Below are 16,230 nucleotides of genomic sequence, written 5' to 3' on the forward strand. Positions count from 1 at the left end.
AACAGGTTTGTATTAGCATATATTTTCCAGGCAAAATGAACTATAAACTTTGAAACTCGAATATCTAGCATTACTAGTCTGGCTGTAGTCCTCAGTGATTTACTCGAAAACTGAAAGCTTTGCAAGGGATGAGCAGGGTAAAAATATGATACAAAATCAGCAGCGTTTTATAGAAGTTATAGATAGATGAAGGGTAAGATTCAGTGACATTAGGCAAAATCAGAGACCATTAAGAGGTGTGGACTTTGTGCTGCGTATGATGTGCTTGTGTGAGCATGAAACAGGAGCAACTTTCAAATTTTTTTTCACATAAAAGGAATGCGGAATGCATGGAGGTTTGAAGACCAGATTAACCAACAACTTATAATCAAACGTTAAAATTGAAAATTAGACAAAAATGCAAGTAAGACTGTCTTAGGCTGAAGTTCATCTCTCTGTATACCTTGCTCCCTCTTCCTGCCTAAGTAATGGACTCTGCTGACCCCTGATGTGATGTGATGTCTGAACATCAACAAGAGAAGTTCTTGCAGGGTAGTCAGTGTGTGTGTGTGTGTGTGTGTGTGTGTGTGTGTGTGGGGTCATGGCTATACAGGGCATTTTTTGGAAGAGATCTTCCTTAAAAAGTGAGAATGCAAACTTAAATGGGACAACCAAGGTAAGCAACTATTGAGGAAATGCAATTTGAGAATAGATAGGCTACTTTTATTTTGTCAATTTGTACATTATCATCTAAGTCGTTAAGTAACTGTTTTTTATAACAACTCTGCAGTACAAAAATGTTTAGCCCAGTGACTTGGGCAAGATAAGGTAGAAAGGGATATAAAAATACCCAGAGATTCTGTAGAGGTATTGGATATTTTGGAAATTGTATGAAAATATGGTTATACTAGAGGAATATGGAAGAAAAGGCATAAATGGATACATTTATGAAAGACAGTGTTATAGTTTACAGATGATAATGCTCAACATTTAATAGCTAAGATAGTAAAGATGAAAGAAAAAACAGTGATGGTAAGCAATCAACATGCGAGTCTCCAGGATAGTATTAAGGTGGAAATTTGCAAGTTGGGGGTAAGAAAGTGATTAAGATCTACAAGGCTTTGTCTAAAAATATTTTGCAGGGTGGAAATATCAGTATCTTGTGAGAAAAAAGCTAAGAGAATGGCAAATATATTGCCATAACTGATAATATGAATCTGTGTGATTTTGTGGAGGGGAGGCAAATATTTGACAACATTAATAAAGCAATGATGATACAGAGTGAAGTGGAGTGCAAGAAAATACGTACTGTTATTGCTGGTGAGTCTTGAGGTAGAGAAAAGCATTCAATAGAGTCAGCTAGGATTTTTATAAGTAAGGCAATAGTAAATGTTGCATTCCCCCAACAGAATAATGGAGATAAGAAGGATATATGATGAATCACATGCAATAACTACAATAAGAGACTTCCTCTCTGACAAGCTGTCAGGGATCATAGAAGCAGAGTCAAGTTCTAGCCTTGTTTCCACTATCAGCACCTATTGCCCCTGTCCAGGAGAGAGAGAGACAGGTGGAACCCTTGGGGTGAATTTACAGTTACCCATCCAGTCATCCAGATTACGTTTGAAGAGGGTCAATGAGGAGCTCTGTTTGACATGAAGTGGGACTCTGTTCCAAAGGTGTGGTGACCTCTGGGACACAGTTCTGTCCCTCCAGCAGGTTCTATTAATGCACATGCCAGGCGACAACAATAACCGCTGCACCACCATGGTCCTTAACTGCCAAAAAGCAAGTATTAAAAATTTAAATAAAAACGTATACCAAAAGTAACAGCAATTGTAAATATTATAAAGAAGTTATGACCTAGAGGTGAGATCTTTTGTGAAGAGGAAGGAACACATTTCATTGAAACATGTAATTGTGGGAGCAGTATGTTCAGAATAATATTCATGAAGAGGAAGTGAGATTTAAGGGAAGGCAGTTTCTGATCAATTCATGCAATACTGGAGGGAATGAAAATTGGTAAGGCCAAAACCTATGTATACTACATGACACTAATAGATGGAAACAGATTATGGTTTGTTTTGTTTTCTCTTAATATTTGTGTACTCCTTACTCTTTAAAATGTGATGATTTAATAAAAGATGTTTAAAAGGATACACAGTTGTTTTGTGATGGTAGCTGCAGTCAAGTTATTTTATTTCATTTACAGATGGAAACTACCTTGCAGTTGGGTCACATGACAATTTTATCTATCTTTATGCTGTGACAGAGAATGGCAGAAAATACTGTCGGAATGGAAAGTGCTCAGTAAGTACAGTTTCATAAAAAAATGTAAACAAGCACATTTCTTTTTAAATTAATGAGCAATAAAAGTGTATAATACACACTTGTTCTCTCTTTCTTTCTCATTGTGTTTGTGTATCTGAAAAGTTCTGATAGGAAGTCTCAAATCAATGGATAAGGAGCAGAAAAGGGATCTAATGCTCGAGGAAGCATAAATAGAATTCATCTTTCGATTCACTTTGTATCTTTTTGTTAGACTTTTTTATGAGGCAGAAGTAATGTGGACCACCAAAGATAATAGCCTGCCATTCTGGCTGTTATTACAATTGGGAGGAACCATGCAGTCAACTTTAGGGCTTTTAGATCTAGTAGATGCAGTCTGAATGGGGTAACTCAGGAGATTTGGATTGGGTTTGGGATCAAACTGCCAAGGTAGGTGTATCAAATGAGCCCAGAAAAAGGGGTAACCGGACCTGTCAGGGCCAAAATGGAGTTATGAGAGATAAGGGCAAAGTAGCTGCTGTACTTGTTCAGGTTTGAGGCAAAGGGGTTGCATCAAGGTTGGCTCCAGTGGCTAAAATTTTTTTTTTGCCACAGTCTGGTTGAGAGACCACTCATGAGGCAGTAGAATCAATCTGTTCAACTCGTCTGCTAACACATTTGACATCCTCATGATGTGTATTACTGTCAGAAATGTTGGAAAAACATCAACCATTGCCTCTTGGCAAAGTGGGTATGATCGTGTTTGTGGATGTACCAGACCTTTGCTACTGTGTCCGTCTAGATGGATATCGCACTCTTGGGGAAGAAGTCCTTAAAGACCTGTAATGCTAGATGGACTGCTCTCATGTCCAGGATATCAATTTGAAGAGTGGCCTCTACTGGTGAACAAGAATTTCTAATAGTCTTACCATCAAAATGCCTTCCCAACCAAGAAGGGAAGTGTTTGTGGTTACTGTGGCCCAGAAGTTTTGTGAACAAAAAGCTGTTCCTTCCATTACTGATGGAAAAAATTATACACCATTTGATATGATCTTTGTAAACTTATATGAGACGAATCTTTGTGTAAAGGAGATGTAGACGTTGTCACCATTTAACTGAACAAGTCCACTGTAATACTCTCATGTGATATCTTACTAGGAGAAGTAGTATAATTGTAGAGGCCATCAAACCTAATGGATGAAGACTCAACCTTGCTTGAGGAAGAGGCTGTTGAATTACCTATCAGACCCATCAGACATAGGGATAGCACTCTGGGGTCTGGAAGCTTAGCAGTTTGGAGGACCATGTTGATGTGACATCCTATAAACTGTTTGTTGCATGGGAAATGGTTAATGTTTTGACTGTTATCACCAGTAACTGTACAAGGTGGAATAATAGATTCTAGTGTTGTGCCAGTAGATCCCTGGAAGCATCAGTAAAGAGACAATCTTCTATGTACAGAATCCACTTGATCCCTTGCAGTTGGAGATGACCTGCTACCCCCCCCACTGCAGTAATTTTGTGAATGCACAGGGGACTATCAAGAGACCGAAGGGCAGTGCTTTGAAATGAAAATGACCGTCTCCCAGCCAGAAATCTCCTGGATTGCCTCTGTATCTTTATGTGATAGTATGCATTCTGGAGACCAATGAGCACATCCAATCATCCTTCCTCAATCATCCTTCCTCAATAGAGGCAATATGGAACATACCGTGACCATCCAGAACTGTGCCGTATTTCTTGATTATGATAGCTGAGGTCCAAAATAGCCTGAGGTCCCTTGTGTTTTTCAGAACTTAAAAGAACCTGGAATAGACTCCAGAGATGCATCAAATGTCGCTATCTGTGAACTATTAAAATTTCGACCTGGCAAAAATCCTGCCTAGTGTTTTGCAGCAGCTGTTTTGCAATGTTTGACAAAGTTCTTTTTCCTGATCTTGATAAATGCACTCTGTCCTGTCTGAACATCCAAAACTAGGCTTGGATGCTCTACACATTTCCATTTTTTAAAACAGGAGATTTTTTTCCATGTGGGTATTTACTCAAAAAATATTTTCATTCACAGTGACCTGACTCTCCTTTCTATATGTGATTTGTGAAAAATACATCCTAACACCAGTACAAGCTATGCTATCTAAGAGAGCTGTAAGATCCCTACTAACAGTCAGAGAGTCCTCCTTGATGAGATCATTTATACCAACATGAATGAAAAGAGATCCATACTTTCTTACATTAAGCCATTCCATGGCTTGTCTCGCATCTTTTTTTATTTTGGCTCCTGGCAAGCATAACACTAACTCATGTCCATTATCTTCTCTGCAAATCCTAGCATAATTTCTTATAATAATAGAATCTCTGATTACAAGAATATCTTTTATGACTAGATCTGAAGAATCTTCAACTTCTAATACAGTAATATCTGCTCTCTTAATTGTTGCAAAGGAAAGATCTTCACCATTAGTCTTATTAATCCCACTGTTTTCATTGAGTATTAAATTTGCAAGCTTCTAATTCTCATCCAGGTGGCTTTGTATATCCACAGCTTGAGCCATGTAGTCTTTTATTTTTTCTTGCAGTAATGTTCATTCCTTCCACATTCAGTTTTGATTTCTTCCTTTTCACCTGCTGCTTGCCTCTTTTTTCTACATTCTCATTGGAAAAATTATGCCTTTTTCTGTAGGTGGAAGGTTTTCTAATAGAAAAATGTTATTATTCCCTGTAATCTTTGTGTTGTCTAACAAAGCAGTGTCCTTTTTAGCACGTATTTTTTACAGATATTTATCAGTTTCTTTTTCTTCCTTGTTATTTGTTGTGAACTTCTTCCTTTCTTTTTTGTTTCCTTCTAGACACTCTATTCCAAAGTTATCAGGGGCATTGTCTTGTTTCATAGGGCTTGAATGATCTCTACAGACAGTAGACACGTCATTTCCTAAATATGTTCTATTTTGCTCTTTGCCTAACATTATTTATCTCAGCAGCCCAGCCATTAATATATGAAGCAGCAGCTTTCCAAGCCCTGCTAATTGCACAAGTGCAATCATCATCAGTAAGTCTAGATTTACTACTTATAATTGTAAGCAAATCATCTGACTTTTTACACGACGAACACAGATCACCAGTGTTATCAGCTGTTACCTTTAAATATACATAGCATTTATTACACTGTATAAGATGGTTGTGCTTTAGCAAATTATTAATGGCATACTCATTTAAGGAATCTATATTCAACTTTAGTGGAATGAAAAATTATAAAAGCAGAGAATAATCAAAATTAGTAACTACAGAATTCAGAGATAACTTAAATCAAATTCTATGAGAAAAATCACACATGCAATGTACAACCAGATACTAAAGTAACTGCAGTAAAGTTGTTCTGACTGTACAAGTTCTGAAGGTCAGACAAAAGCTGTAATTCCTATTGCTCACAGTCACTTCTTTTTAACAGTAAAGATTAATAAATCACAAGCCAAGATATTATTGTTTAGATAAACTCTGGATTGTCCTATCTAAAGTCTGTGTGAATTTATAGCTGACTAGCCCCCTTGGGATGGCTAGACTTTGCGTGTCTAAAATGTATCCCTTTCTAACAGCCAGCAGTGAAAATTAAGGGTAAAACAACATATAAATCAAAGTAAATTTTCTAGTCTACAAGCTATCACTTCCTTCCTGCAAACAGTAAAAAACAGTGGTAAAAATAAAATAAGTTTTATTTAAGTTTAATTTTTTCCAGTCAACTCCACAGGAAATCACAAACCAAAATAGGATTATTTAGGTAAGAATTAGGTGTTCTGATAGGGTTTCTCAGAGAAAGGACAGTGAAACCCCTGATTATGTGGTCTGACTCTGCCCCTGCCCCTGTAGTGATGCCCATTTGAGTTGCCTCCCTTCTGTCTCCAGGAGTGTCCTGGTGATAACTCTGTAATTTTCTGAACCATATCTTCTTACCACCCCTTTGGTTTCTGGAAAAGGTTCTCTGTAGGCTAGAGAAATTCCAGTGGTAGATAGGGTCTTATTGTCCTGTACACGCCTAGTAAGCATTTCTTTAACTTTGGTTCTAAAACAAATGGAACTATCAAATGAGGCATTAATGAAGGATGTCATAAAGATTTACACCCATCGCAAAGACTCATCCAGACATGCCAACAGATGATACTAGTGCCTAATGCTCTTGCTGTACCATTGACTGCAGTAGAGAGGAGATGCACGGCCATGTTGGAAGGGACTTGCAGGGTAGACAGTTGGGTATCCACTGCTTTTTGAACATCCACTGGTAATTAACCTGCGAGGGACTTGCTAAGCTCCTTGATCAAGTCCCACTGAAAACATGTCACATGTACAGCACTCTTAAGTATGAATACCACTGAAGCATAAATCTGTTTCCTCAATCTGTCCAGCTCTCATGACCCCCTGTTAGGAGGATAAAAAGAAGAGCTTTCCTTGAACTGTTCCTTTTTGTGGTTGCTGCTACTACCATGGCATCTACTGGTGGCCTTTTACTGCAATGTTTCCTGTCTTTTGGGGCTACTAAAATCCTATCTGTTTTTTTAGTGACATCAGGGTCCTTTTATGCCCACTGTGCCCTAGGATCTATGAGGGCATATGTTGCAGATGAGCCAGTAGCAAATGCCTTGAGGAACACAGATTTGTCTGGGGAAGGAGTTTTTGTGACACCACTCCCTCCTTGATAAATCAATCTAGAATGCCACCAAATGTGACGTCTTCTAGAGGGGATCAAAACGGAAACTTTACCTTCATCCATACCTGTGTCAATAAAATACCCTGGGAGTCCAGGACAGATCCATATCTAAAGGCATCACTTGACTGCTTGGACCCATTCAAAAGCCTCTAAGGCTGATGCCATGATCTGAGCCGAGGAAGTGTCCCTGCTATCAGAGGACACAGGAACTTTCCCAAGCCCAGTCGAGTTTGACTCAGAGGAATACCTCTAACTTGAGCTATTGAACGTAGAGGCAGCTCTGAAAACATTAGAATCAGCACAGATGCTTTAGCCGTGAGACTTCTCATTCCTAAAGAAGTGGCGCCGAGATAATAAGGGATGTCATCAGTGTTGAAGTTCCTCAAGCTGTCAGTTCCAGCTGAGGTGGACTGGTTTGATGCTTTCTTTCTCTGTGACCTCATAACTAATTTTATTTTTTGTAGCTTGGCTTGCTCATCACTCTTCACATCTACTCAGCATCACCAATATCCCACACTGCCTTGTCAGCTTGTATTTCTGAAGATAACAGCAATGTCTGCCCTGAGTTTATGAATCATTGCTTGTCTTCCTTCATCTTAGTTCCCATCTATGCACTGCAGTGTAATATTACCAAAAAATAAAATAAAAACAAGTATTTACACGAGTCTAAGAATTTGTTAACATCCTTCCTAAAATACCTAAATCTGTTTTTACCACCAGGGAGACAATTTAATTCTCAGAGACGGCTTCACTCATATTTGAAGACATTTTTTAACTAGTTTTTTTAGAGTATGGGATTTTGAATTAAGCAAAGGCTACTGCAATCCCTCTACATTTGTGTTGATGACAATGAATTAGAAGTACTCTTATATTTTCTTACCAGCAAGGATCTTACTGGTTGCTACAATTACTGTATTTCTGTATAACTCAGTTATTTTTGAATTCATTGGTGAGTTTTACATTCAGCAGTGTGGTACAGCCATGACGCACAGTTTGTCGGCATGTATGCAAACCTTTTGAGTAGGCTTTATGGAATAGAACTGCTTATGTTCCTGATATTTTTTTTTAAGAAATCATTGGTATTGTATTATTCTTACAATGATCATTTTATTTCCCATTCCTTACAAGAGAGACTTGGAAATGTATATGCTATCTGGAAATTTTGTGCTTCAGGTTTGTTGCCTATAGAATGTTTTATTTAGTTATTTTTTTATTTTATTCACGTGTTAGTTGGGTTAGAACACTGATCCACATGGATCATTTTCAGGGAAGCATACTTTGGTATGCCATTAGAAACAAAAGAATGCCATGTTTTTGCAATAATAAACAACTATTTTTACAAGATCATTTTTGTTTACTAGTGAAAGTTTCTCCATACCAAGACCATTTGAGAGATAACAAGTTTTGCAGCAATGGCAGATGTTTTTTTCAAAGTCGCTTGATAAATGAAAACATACTGCAAAAGCAAGGTTATTCACTATAAGTGCTATGTAATGGCTTAGATTCTTGGATGAAAAGTTAATATGTAGGGCTTAGAATACAATGCCAAATGAAAAATCATAGTATGCATTGTAAGTTATTTTGAACTTTATATACAAAATGTGCTTAAACATTTACAAACACCTGAGTCAGTTTTGTTAATGGTTTCAGGTATGCAATCTGTTTTACCAAGTGATTCTTTCAGGAGCACTACTCCTATCGATTTGTGATGCGCATCTACTCCGGGTGCTTACTTATCCTTGCTACAGGGGCTACCAATCAAGTAATTAATGCTGGAATTTTAGTTTTGAAAGGCTAATTTGATATGCGGTGGCTGAGTATACTTGTAAAATATCCTGTTATCCATCTAAATACTATGCAAGTAAAACTGTAAATTCCTTAAATACTTGAAGGTGAGGATCATATGGAGGATCAGTATATATGTCTCTCTCTCGTGTGTGTGTGTGTGTGTGTGTGTATATATGTATATATATATGTATATATATATATATATATATATATCTATACATTTATATATATATTTTATATATATATATATATATATATATATATATACATATATATATATATATATATAAAATGTAGATACATAGAGATGGACACACACACACACACACACATATATATATATATATATATATATATATATATATATATATATATATATATATATATATATATATATATATATATTATATATATATATATATATATATAATATATATATATATATATATGTGTGTGTACATTATATGGCTGCAGTAGTTAGCATTGTCACCTCAAAGCAAGAGGTTCTTTGGCTCAATTCTCAGCTGGAGCACCTTCTGTGCAGAGTCTACTTGTCCTCCCTGTGGTCAAGTGAGCTTTAAAGACATGCAGGTAGGTGTGTGTGTGTGTGTGTGTGTGTGTGTGTGTGTGTGTGTGTGTGTGTGTGTGTGTGTGTGTGTGGGGGAGGGGTGCCTTCTGTGATCCAGGCTGGTAACTTGACACTGTAAAACGCCACTACCAATCTGTGGACTGATGATCCACTGTGGCAACCCCTAACCAGGAAAAGCTGAAAGATATTGCTTAATACTATGAAGGCTTTCATTCTTGTTTGTAAAGCCCTTTCAAGCTCTTTCTACTATGTTAAGACAATTTGATTAAAATAGAATTATAAAAGAAACATTTAAAAGCAAAAGGTGATACCCTACAACTAAATCTCAGCAATGACTTTTTTTGGAAGGTTTTTTTGTGATAACTTTTCATGCTGTGAAACTGTTAATACATTGTCATTAAAATGTATTTGTATTGCAGTCTATAAGCCTTTTTCCCCATATATTTAAATATGATAAAGATTTTGAATCTGATTGAGATATACTGACTGGTTAGTTTGTTAATCAATTTGCTAATTGTTCATATGTTATATGCCCTAGATTTTGTGCCTAGTATATTCAGCCATTAAAAGACTGAAAATTGAAACTATGGAGCTGCAAATGCCTTTTATTCTTGTGTATGGCTAGATACAACATTGAGTAAAATGAGTGGTGAAAAAATTACCCTGATCTGCTTTGTTCCACATGACCTTACTTTTGTTAGAAAATGCAGTCTTTGGTTATGTGTGCAACAGTCTTCCACATATTTTAATGCTATTTACTTTAGTTTTGATTAATTTTCTTTATAGTAAATCCCAACTGACTGGTCAGTTCTGTATGGATTCTGGCTTGCACCCATTTGCTAAATGGAAGTCCTGCCATCATCCTCCTTTGATTTAGTGAAGGAAGATTCATTATTGATACTAGCAACACTTTCTCATTTATGAAAGAAAGCTAGGGTGAATTTCATCAAGCTCTAGTGCCGTTTGCATTTTTTTTTTTTTTTTTTTTTTTTTTTTAAAGTGTTCTCCAAACTCATTCAGGTCTTCCGTATCTCTACAAGGACATGATAAACAACCCTTTATTCTATGTAATAGTGCTTAATGGTTCTGGTAACTGACCTCACTCATGATATTAATATCAAGCAAAATTTTATGTCCACCACCTGTGCTGATTTGCGTATGTTATAAAAGCTGTTTCCTTCTTCCTTACTGGAGTTATTTATCTTTTCCTGTGGGTATGCCTTTTCCCCTTTTGGCCACCCTGTTTTTTCTGTTTTAAATGATATGGCTCAATGTTATACTCCAGATTTTGCTCCATCTGTTTTTAACTTTGCAAATAATGTTTTGTGCGTAAACCTATTGCTTTTGTGTTAACAGTCTGAATGTACCTAGACTATGTACAACAAAGTAACGTACGAATGTATCCAAACTACTAATCCAACAAAGTAACAGACAATAAGTTCAGCCATGAATACCAGGAACCAAACAACTGCATTAGTACCACTGCCAAATGAACACACCAACCATTAAAGCAGTATAATCCACAGAAAATGTATTTTAATCAATTGAACACTTTCTTCCTTGTTGATTAAACATAAATGACTTAATCAGCACTGGAAAGAAAAAAAAACACCCACTTAGGTCATATGACTTTGAAAATATTTATATATTGGTGCTGTTAGAAAATAATAAATGCATATGACGTTAAATAGAAAATGACTCTCTGCAGTCAACCTGATTAGCAAACATCCATTAAAACATCAACGCTTCAAACATTTACATTGCAACATATATAAAAGTCCTTTTTAAGGGCACAGATAAATATATATAAAGTATATATGAATCAAAGAATAAATTTGAAAAATTTAAATATTTATATCACCTATTCAGATTATATTGATACCTGTATATTGAATTATATTATATTCCTTTCAGAAGGTGTTAAAAACCTTAGCTTATCACATTTTTAAAACATAGTTGTTGTAGTACTAGGCCTGTAAGATCCCTACTAACAGTCAGAGAGTCCTCCTTGATGAGATCATTTATACCAACATGAATGAAAAGAGATCCATACTTTCTTAGATTAAGCCATTCCATGGCTTGTCTCACATCTTCTTTTATTTTGGCTCCTGGCAAGCATAACACTAACTCATGTCCATTATCTTCTCTGCAAATCCTAGCATCATTTCCTCTAATAAAAGAATCTCTGATTACAAGAATATCTTTTATGACTAGATCTGAAGAATCTTCAACTTCTAATACAGTAATATCTGCTCTCTTAATTGTTGCAAAGGAAAGATCTTCACCATTAGTCTTATTAATCCCACTGTTTTCATTGAGTATTAAATTTGCAAGCTTCTAATTCTCATCCAGGTGGCTTTTTATATCCACAGCTTGAGCCATGTAGTCAACATCTGTCTTTTATTTTTTCTTGCAGTAATGTTCATTCCTTCCACATTCAGTTTTGATTTCTTCATTTTCACCTGCTCCTTGCCTCTTTTTTCTACATTCTCATTGGAAAAATTATGCCCTTTTCTGTAGGTGGAAGGTTTTCTAATAGAAAAATGTTATTATTCCCTGTAATCTTTGTGTTGCCTAACAAAGCAGTGTCCTTTTTAGCACGTATTTTTTACAGATATTTATCAGTTTCTTTTTCTTCCTTGTTATTTGTTGTGAACTTCTTCCTTTCTTTTTTGTTTCCTTCTAGACACTCTATTCCAAAGTTATCAGGGGCATCGTCTTGTTTCATAGGGCTTGAATGATCTCTACAGACAGTAGACACGTCATTTCCTAAATATGTTCTATTTTGCTCTTTGCCTAACATTATTTATCTCAGCAGCCCAGTCATTAATATATGAAGCAACAGCTCTCCAAGCCCTGCTAATCGCACAAGTGCAATCATCATCAGTAAGTCTAGATTTACTACTTATAATTGTAAGCAAATCATCTGACTTTTTACATGACTAACACAGATCACCAGTGTTATCAGCTGTTACCTTTAAATATACATAGCATTTATTACACTGTATAAGATGGTTGTGCTTTAGCAAATTATTAATGGCATACTCATTTAAAGAATCTATATTCAACTTTAGTGGAATGAAAAATTATAAAAGCAGAGAATAATCAAAATTAGTAACTACAGAATTCAGAGATAACTTAAATCAAATTCTATGAGAAAAATCACACATGCAATGTACAACCAGATACTAAAGTAACTGCAGTAAAGTTGTTCTGACTGTACAAGTTCTGAAGGTCAGACAAAAAGCTGTAATTCCTATTGCTCACAGTCACTTCTTTTTAACAGTAAAGATTAATAAATCACAAGCCAAGATATTATTGTTTAGATAAACTCTGGATTGTCCTATCTAAAGTCTGTGTGAATTTATAGCTGACTAGCCCCCTTGGGATGGCTAGACTTTGCGTGTCTAAAATGTATCCCTTTCTAACAGCCAGCAGTGAAAATTAAGGGTAAAACAACATATAAATCAAAGTAAATTTTCTAGTCTACAAGCTATCCCTTCCTTCCTGCAAACAGTAAAAAACAGTGGTAAAAATAAAATAAGTTTTATTTAAGTTTAGTTTTTACCAGTCAACTCCACAGGAAATCACAAACCAAAATAGGATTATTTAGGTAAGAATTAGGTGTTCTAATAGGGTTTCTCAGAGAAAGGACTGTGAAACCCCTGATTATGTGGTCTGACTCTGCCCCTGTAGTGATGCCCATTTGAGTTGCCTCCCTTCTGTCTCCAGGAGTGTCCTGGTGATAACCCTGTGATTTTCTGAACCATATCTTCTTCCCACCCCTTTGGTTTCTGGAAAATGTTCTCTGTAGGGTAGAGAAAGTGATTCCAGTGGTAGATAGGGTCTTATTGTCCTGTACACTCCTAGTAAGCATTTCTTTAACTTTGGTTCTAAAACAAATGGAACTATCAAATGAGGCATTAATGAAGGATATCATAAAGCTTTCCACCCATCGCAAAGACTCATCCAGACATGCGAACACATGATACTAGTGCCTAATGCTCTTGCTGTACCATTGACTGCAGTAGAGAGCAGATGCACGGCCATGTTGGAAGGGACTTGCAGGGTAGACAGTTGGGTATCCACTGCTTTTTGAACATCCCCTGGTAATTAACCTGCGAGGGACTTGCTAAGCTCCTTGATCAAGTCCCACTGAAAACATGTCACATGTACAGCACTCTTAAGTATGAATACCACTGAAGCATAAATCTGTTTCCTCAGTCTGTCCAGCTCTCATGACCCTCTGTTAGGAGGATAAAAAGAAGAGCTTTCCTTGAACTGTTCCTTTTTGTGGTTGCTGCTACTACCATGGCATCTACTGGTGGCCTTTTACTGAATGTTTCCTGTCTTTTGGGGCTACTAAAATCCTATCTGTTTTTTTAGTGACATCAGGGTCCTTCTATGCCCACTGTGCCCTAGGATCTATGAGGGCATATGTTGCAGATGAGCCAGTAGCAAATGCCTTGAGGAACACAGATTTGCCTGGGGAAGGAGTTTTTGTGGCACCACTCCCTCCTTGTTTCATCAATCTAGAATGCCACCAAATGTGACGTCTTCTAGAGGGGATCAAAACGGAAACTTTACCTTCATCCATACCTGTGTCAGTAAAATACTCTGGGAGTCCAGGACAGATCCATATCTAAAGGCATCACTTGACTGCTTGGACCCATTCAAAAGCCTCTAAGGCTGATGCCATGATCTGAGCCGAGGAAGTGTCCCTGCTATCAGAGGACACAGGAACTTTCCCAAGCCCAGTCGAGTTTGGCTCAGAGGAATACCTTTAACTTGAGCTATTGAACGTAGAGGCAGCTCTGAAAACATTAGAATCAACACAGATGCTTTAGCCGTGAGACTTCTCATTCCTAAAGAAGTGGCGCCGAGATAATAAGGGATGTCATCAGTGTTGAAGTTCCTCAAGCTGTCGGCTCCAGCTGAGGTGGACTGGTTTGATGCTTTCTTTCTCTGTGACCTCATAACTAATTTTATTTTTTGTAGCTTGGCTTGCTCATCACTCTTCACATCTACTCAGCATCACCAATATCCCACACTGCCTTGTCAGCTTGGATTTCTGAAGATAACAGCAATGTCTGCCCTGAGTTTATGAATCATTGCTTGTCTTCCTTCTTCTTAGTTCCCATCTATGCACTGCAGTGTAATATTACCAAAAAATAAAATAAAATAAAAACAAGTATTTACGTGAGTCTAAGAATTTGTTAACATCCTTCCTAAAATACCTAAATCTGTTTTTACCACCAGGGAGACAATTTAATTCACAGAGACGGCTTCACTCATATTTGAAGAGATTTTTTCACTAGTTTTTAGAGTATGGGATTTTGAATTAAGCAAAGGCTACTGCAATCCCTCTACATTTGTGTTGATGACAATGAATTAGAAGTACTCTTATATTTTCTTACCAGCAAGGATCTTACTGGTTGCTACAATTACTGTATTTCTGTATAACTCTGTTATTTTTGAATTCATTGGTGAATTTTACATTCAGCAGTGTGGTACAGCCATGACGCACAGTTTGTCGGCATGTATGCAAACCTTTTGAGTAGGCTTTATGGAATAGAACTGCTTATGTTCCTGATATTTTTTTTTAAGAAATCATTGGTATTGTATTATTCTTACAATGATCATTTTATTTCCCATTCCTTACAAGAGAGACTTGGAAATTTATATGCTATCTGGAAATTTTGTGCTTCAGGTTTGTTGCCTATAGAATGTTTTATTTAGTTATTTTTTTTATTTTATTCACGTGTTAGTTGGGTTAGAACACTGATCCACATGGATCATTTTCAGGGAAGCATACTTTGATATGCCATTAGAAACAAAAGAATGCCATGTTTTTACAAGAATAAACAACTATTTTTACAAGATCATTTTTGTTTACTAGTGAAAGTTCCTCCATACCAAGACCATCTGAGAGATAACAAGTTTTGCAGCAATGGCATTTTTTTCAAAGTCGCTTGATAAATGAAAACATACTGCAAAAGCAAGGTTATTCACTATAAGTACTATGTAATGGCTTAGATTCTTGGATGAAAAGTTAATATGTAGGGCTTAGAATACAATGCCAAATTAAAAATCATAGTATGCATTGTAAGTTATTTTGAACCTTATATACAAAATGTGCTTAAACATTTACAAACACCTGGGTCAGCTTTGTTAATGGTTTCAGGTATGCAATCTGTTTTACCAAGTGATTCTTTCAGGAGCACTACTCCTACCGATTTGTGATGCGCATCTACTCCGGGTGCTTACTTATCCTTGCTACAGGGGCTACCAATCAAGTAATTAATGCTGAAATTTTAGTTTTGAAAGGCTAATTTGATATGCAGTGGCTGAGTATACTTGTAAAATATCCTGTTATCCATCAAAATACTATGCAAGTAAAACTGTAAATTCCTTAAATACTAGAAGGTGAGGAACATATGGAGGATCAGTATATATGTCTCTCTCTCTCTCTCTCGTGTGTGTGTGTGTGTGTGTGTGTGTGTGTGTGTATATATATGTATATATATGTATGTATATATATATATATATATATATAATGTAGATACATAGAGAGAGATGGACACACACACACACACACACACACACACATATATATATATATATATATATATATATATATATATATATATATATATATATATATAATGTGTGTGTACATTATATGGCCGCGGTAGTTAGCATTGTCACCTCAAAGCAAGAGGTTCTTTGGCTCAATTCTCAGCTGGAGCACCTTCTGTGCAGAGTCTACTTGTCCTCCCTGTGGTCAAGTGAGCTTTAAAGACATGCAGGTAGGTGCATGTTTGTGTGTGTGTGTGTGTGTGTGTGTGTGTGTGTGTGTGTGTGTGTGTGTGTGTGTGTGTGTGTGTGTGTGTGTGTGTATGTGGGGGGT

General features: G+C 36.5%; 1 protein-coding gene across 4 annotated transcripts in view; it reads left to right on the forward strand.

Annotated features, from left to right (window-relative positions):
- Positions 1–16,230, forward strand: part of EML2 (EMAP like 2) — a 1,798,491-nt gene that overhangs the window by 1,545,441 nt on the left and 236,820 nt on the right. For all 4 annotated transcript variants that reach the window (XM_044085260.1, XM_044085417.1, XM_044085337.1 and 1 more), the window contains one exon: positions 2,192–2,289. In XM_044085260.1, coding sequence (XP_043941195.1) covers positions 2,192–2,289 — 98 coding nt within the window. The remainder of the gene's footprint in view (positions 1–2,191; positions 2,290–16,230) is intronic.

This window comes from Protopterus annectens, chromosome 1.part0 (assembly GCF_019279795.1).
Source record: "Protopterus annectens isolate FY-2018-M chromosome 1.part0, PAN1.0, whole genome shotgun sequence".
In the NCBI taxonomy this organism is placed as follows: domain Eukaryota; kingdom Metazoa; phylum Chordata; order Ceratodontiformes; family Protopteridae; genus Protopterus; species Protopterus annectens.